Genomic DNA, 5,466 nt, shown 5'->3' on the forward strand with positions numbered 1-5,466 from the left:
AAAATATTATCAGTCTTACGAATGACGCGCTTGAAAAGTTAACCCAGGACGCCGGTGAAAGCGGGGACCTTATTCGACGCCCATACTGCGGAGCTTTGGGCCCTCCGCTGCAGGGGTCCTCCCCCTCCACCTTCTCCTCTCCTCCCCACCTTGGCCTACCTCGGAGCGGCGGCTTGGGTCACGTGTTTCTTTTTTTTTTTTCTCCCCCGTACAAATGTTCCAGTAGGAGAGCGCGGAGGCGCACACCCATATCAAAAATTATCAGCGGCAGCAGCTATCTGCAGATACACCGAGAGGAAGAGACGCGCTGCAGCGATCAGCGGATCCAAACAAGAACAGAAAAAAACGCGAACAATCACCCAACAGCTGCAACTTCGGTTCCATCTTCTCCAACTTTTCTTTCTTTTTTTTTTTTTTTTTTTTACGCACAAACGCGCAGAGCTGCGGAGAGGCTCCGTGTCTGCGTGGTGTGGTCAAGGCTTGCCCAGCTGAGCTCCTCTCTTAAGGCTGTGTCTCTGCTGAGGGGGGACCGGACCCGCTTTATCACCGGACCGTCCTTATCTGGTGAGATAATATCCCGAGAGGCCTGGGAACGGAGAGAAGCAGGAGCCATTATCAACTTTTTTTTTTAATGCGATTTGAGTTTCTATTCATAGAAGAGAGAGAGAAAAAAAACATATCTGCAAAGGGGAGAGATAAATGTGGACCGATCTGCGATTCGGAGGATCTGGGCTCTATCTGCACCGCTACAGATAGCAGCGACACTTAATGTCGTTTAGATGCGTTTCACGTCAAGCAAGGGCGATGAGAGGGAAATATGACTGATGCATATCGATGATTGTTGATCATTAATATTCGAATGCATCTTTGTTTCTTTTGTGCGCACCGAATAATAATGATTAAAAAAAACAATCGAAGGCATATGAGAAGTAATATCAGTGTTTGGCCTGTTATTTATAGGCTATGTAATATCAAAATTTACATATTAATACATTCTATTTTCAGTTGTAAAATTATGGAAAGAGAACAAAGAATATTTATATATTTGAAATTTTAAACAAAACAAGATAAATATATACTTGTTTATGGACAATTTTCCATTTTTAAGAAAAATTGTGCATGCACTATAAAAAGGAATTCTGAACACCCGTGAATGTTAGCCATTAGAATGTGTCGTTCAGTAATTATATTCAAACAGCTTTAACATCTATCATTATATTTAATCGTTAACATTTCGGTCAGAATTGAACTGACCGAAATGTCATTTATTTTCGTGCAGCGTTCTGGTGGTAGAGACATTTTCTGTTTTGTGCAGTTTATTCGAGTTTAATGTCTTTAGCTGAACCCGAGGCAGCAGAAGCAGCACATCTTGGAAGGGAAAACATTTTTATGTCACTTTCTTCAATATTTTATGACTTAATCAATGTATTATTTTCAGTTTCTTTTTTAGCATGTTGGAAAACCATGTTACTATCTTAATCGGTAGAATTTAATTTAATTGAGTAAGTGGAGAATTTTCAATTCGATTGTAATTCGACTGATTTAGGTGCCTTTTAAAAGCCTTCTTAAATTTTACCCAAAGTACTGGTGACCAGTTTTGCGATAAAGTGAAACAGTTGTTTTTTTTTTTTGTTTGTTTGTTTGTTTGTTTTTTAAGCATTGAATAAAAAAAATCTTTCTTGTGCTGTTGGTGTCACTCTGATGATCTGTTTCAGTAGAAGTCCTGCTTTAACTATGAATATGGTCGGTATTGGGTGCTTGTTAAGAATTAAAAATGTTTTTTTTTTTCTGGATGTTTTCTTTTGCCAGACTGGGTTGGGAGAATCTATGCAAGTTTGTTGAAGAGCCGCTGGTTCAAAAGGAAAGGAACGTTCTCCGGTTAGGGGACAGTCGGATCTCCATCTGTCTTCCTTCAATTCGTCTGAAGGCTAAAGGTTTCAGTATGTACCAAAGCCTGGCCCTGTCCTCCAACCAGTCCCCTTACCCCCACGACACCGGGAACTACATCCACCCCTCGGCCAGCTCCCCGGTGTACGTCCCCACCACCAGGGTCCCGGCCATGCTGCCCACCCTGCCCTACCTGCAGACCTGCGAGTCGACCCACCAGTCTCACGGCCTGGCGGGGCACCACGGCTGGGCTCAGAGCGCCGCGGACGGCTCCTCCTTCGCCCCCAGCAGCCCTCACCCTCCGCACGGCTTCTCCTACTCGCACAGCCCGCCGGTCAGCACCAACCCCGGGCGGGACGGCGGCTACCAGAGCCAATACGGAGGGGCGCTGGTGCGCTCCGTGGGGGGGTCCTACTCCAGCCCGTACGCTTACATGAGCCCGGAGATGGCCACGTCCTCCTGGACGCCGGGGCCCTTCGAGAGCGGAGTGATCAGTCTGCAGGGTCGGCAGGGAGCTCTGGGCGGACGAAGGTCCAGTCTGGGTGAGTGTCGAACCGAATCTGAATCAAATTATATTCCGGAAGTTTAAAGGAGTTACATCGAGTCTAGTTTATAAAGATTTAAATTTCATTCTATTTAATTCGGGGGGTACAACAAAACACTAACTTTAATCTTCGGACATATATATTTTTTTATTTCGACATATCAAAGCATCCCTTATTGTTTTAGTTCTAATTTATCTTTGAACCTTGAATCCAACTTTTTTTTTTTTTTTTCTCCTCCAGCTCAATTTTCTACGAAGCTTCTGTTAACTATACGAGCGACTGTCTCTTTAAGAATGCTCTTATCAGGCCTCGCCGGGACCGGGTTATTTATTACAGGAGGTGATGGAGAACCCTGCGGCTGTATAACGCTTGTGTAACGCGCTCCGAGATTCAATCAGAGTCCCAGAAACAGTCCCAATCAGAGCGCCTCCACTGAACAATGCCTCGTCAGGTCGAGTCAATCCACATTCTCCAAAGCAGATGCTCTCCTAGAGCAATCAATTAAAGTGTTAATTTAATCCCAGAACCTCAGGACGTGGGTTCAATACACACCAGTAGATACACGCTGAGCTGCTGAGAGTTTGGTGCAGTTCTCACCTTGGTCCTCCTCATGCCTCCCCACCTTGCAGGTATGGGAAGCGAGGAGAAGGTGGGGGTTTTGGGGGGAGGGGAGGGGTCCTCTTGAGTTCAATCTCATTTTCCTCTCTGGTTAATTAAAGAGCAGCTAAAAGCGTGTTTATTCTGGGAATATTATCACCTCTCAGAATGAGATGGATATAATTCAAAAGATTAACGTGGCAGAATGTTAAAATGCTGCAAATTGATTTCAAAATTTCTAATGGATTTAGCTCTAATTAGGGCAAAAGTGAACTGGTTTGAGTTTCTCTTTGTGTGGTGATTCCTTTATATTGTAGGTTGGTTATATGTTGTTGTTGTTGTTGTTTTTTTTTATTTAACACTGTAATTTCATCAAGCACAGACACATGCAACTTACAAATAAAACATGTTTCATTTTCAAGGAAGATAACCTGACACATTCCTTATGGTTTTCACTGGTAACTTAAACTATTAGAATCTCTCCAATGCAAAAAAGAGCTGGCAACTATAATATTTATTTATTTTTGACAGAATTTATTTGATGCAATTTGAGTTTGACTTATTGTTAAGATCGCACTGCTCATGCGGTTTGTCCTCTGTGTTACAAAGAAACAACAGGAACACAAAAAGCTTCGGTCAGGATAAAGCAGTAAAACTGAACTAGTGTCATTTTTAAATGTGTTCACAGTTACGATGTGCTGCTGTGGCTAAATCTGCAGATCAACGTTACCTTCAGCAGGCCTATAGCATCGCTTACAGCAAGGCCCTGTGCTGTGTTTTTGTTTGTTTGGAATGTTGGAATGAATATCATTTTAGGGTTCATACTCTTATTGTTCTTGTTAGAAACGCATGTGTACACTCTCTTTATTGTGAGAAAAGCAGATATTGTAGTTAGTAAAACGTAATGCTTGTTTCCTTGTAGTTTTACAGTCAGAAAATAATTATGTGCCTCAAAATAGGCGTTAGGGAAAAAATTACTGACAAAAAATTGGTACATATGTTGTTTAAGTTATAAGAAATATACAGCTTCGGAAAAATGTACTGCACTGAACCCCAGAGAACCACTTGGTTTTTCCACCACATATTGATTTCTGAACTCTTCCTGAGTTAAAACTTTAGTTTTGTTGTTTCTAAATGAATATGAACTTGTTTTCTTTGCATTATTTGAGGTCTGAACACACTGCATCTTTTTTGTTATTTTCACCGTTTCTCATTCTCTGGAAATAAATACTACATTTTTGCCTGGAATATCTTAGACATGTTGTAGAATAAAAGAACAATGTTCATTTTACTCAAACATATGCCTATAAAAAGTAAAATTTGAGAAAATGATCATTTTAAGGGGTTGCTTAATTTTTTTCCACAACTGTATAAATATATTTTATGTTTATAATCCAGCTTTAAAAAAAAAAAAAAAAAAAAAAAAAAAAGGGAAGAGACAGACATACAGGAGATGATCCATGGCTGAGAATCGAACCAGGGTCGGCTGCATTGAGCAGCAACAGTCACACACCGTCACGCAGCCCTATTATTTAAGGCCCAATACATTACCAAACAGTCAGTCGTCATTATTTTGTCCATGCTAATTGATATGCACTGAAACGCAAGTCTCAGCGCATGCGCATGATGCCTCCCTCCCAACAACTTAACTGTGAACCAACTCCATCAGTTAAAGGGACGAGCAGAGAGCGACCCAGCCCGGACTTAAAGCCCGCTCTGTCTGCGGCTCGACTAGAGGCCGGAGCCCGTCCTCTGTCAGAGCCGTGATGAATGATGGGGGAATCCTGGATCCTCCTGATAACCTTCCCCCCCATAACTCCCCTCACCTTCACCCCCATTCTTCTGTCTCTCCCGACTCACTGGTTGAGCAGTTTGATCCCCGCATCACGCGGAGCGGAGGAGAAAGAGCGTGGGGTTACATTCCTCCGCGGGTTATTTATCAAGCACTGGCCTGGAACCGGTGACCCTGTACCGCCACGCTCTTATTTGTTTTCAATGTCGAATTTAGATGGGAATATTGTGATTTTATAACTGATCCAATGAGCATCAAGGAGCAATTTTGTTATCTGACGGGATGTCTCCTTTCTTCCGTCAGAGCTGATGGACGACATGCCTACCGAGGGTAGAGAATGCGTGAACTGCGGCTCCGTGTCCACGCCGCTGTGGCGCAGAGACGGCACCGGTCACTACCTGTGCAACGCCTGCGGACTTTACCACAAGATGAACGGCATCAACAGGCCGTTAATTAAACCCCAGAAACGGCTGGTAAGACTGTCAGAAGGAACCGGTCCATTAAAAACTGTACACTGGGAAGAATATCAAGAAGTGAATAATAATAATAATAATAATAATAATAATAATAATAATAATAATAATAATAATAATAATAATATTATTATTATTATTATTATTATTATTATTATTATTATTATTATTA

At 42.1% G+C, this 5,466-nt stretch overlaps 1 protein-coding gene across 1 annotated transcript in view; it reads left to right on the top strand.

Moving 5' to 3' along the window:
- The first annotated feature begins 259 nt into the window (after window positions 1–259).
- Window positions 260–5,466, top strand: part of gata5 (GATA binding protein 5) — a 9,606-nt gene continuing 4,399 nt past the window's right edge. The window contains exons 1-3 of the mRNA XM_008412843.1: window positions 260–564; window positions 1,810–2,429; window positions 5,125–5,294. Of these exons, the coding sequence (XP_008411065.1) occupies window positions 1,943–2,429; window positions 5,125–5,294 (657 nt within the window). The 5' untranslated portion in view covers window positions 260–564; window positions 1,810–1,942. The remainder of the gene's footprint in view (window positions 565–1,809; window positions 2,430–5,124; window positions 5,295–5,466) is intronic.

This window comes from Poecilia reticulata, linkage group LG7 (assembly GCF_000633615.1).
Source record: "Poecilia reticulata strain Guanapo linkage group LG7, Guppy_female_1.0+MT, whole genome shotgun sequence".
Classification (NCBI taxonomy): domain Eukaryota; kingdom Metazoa; phylum Chordata; class Actinopteri; order Cyprinodontiformes; family Poeciliidae; genus Poecilia; species Poecilia reticulata.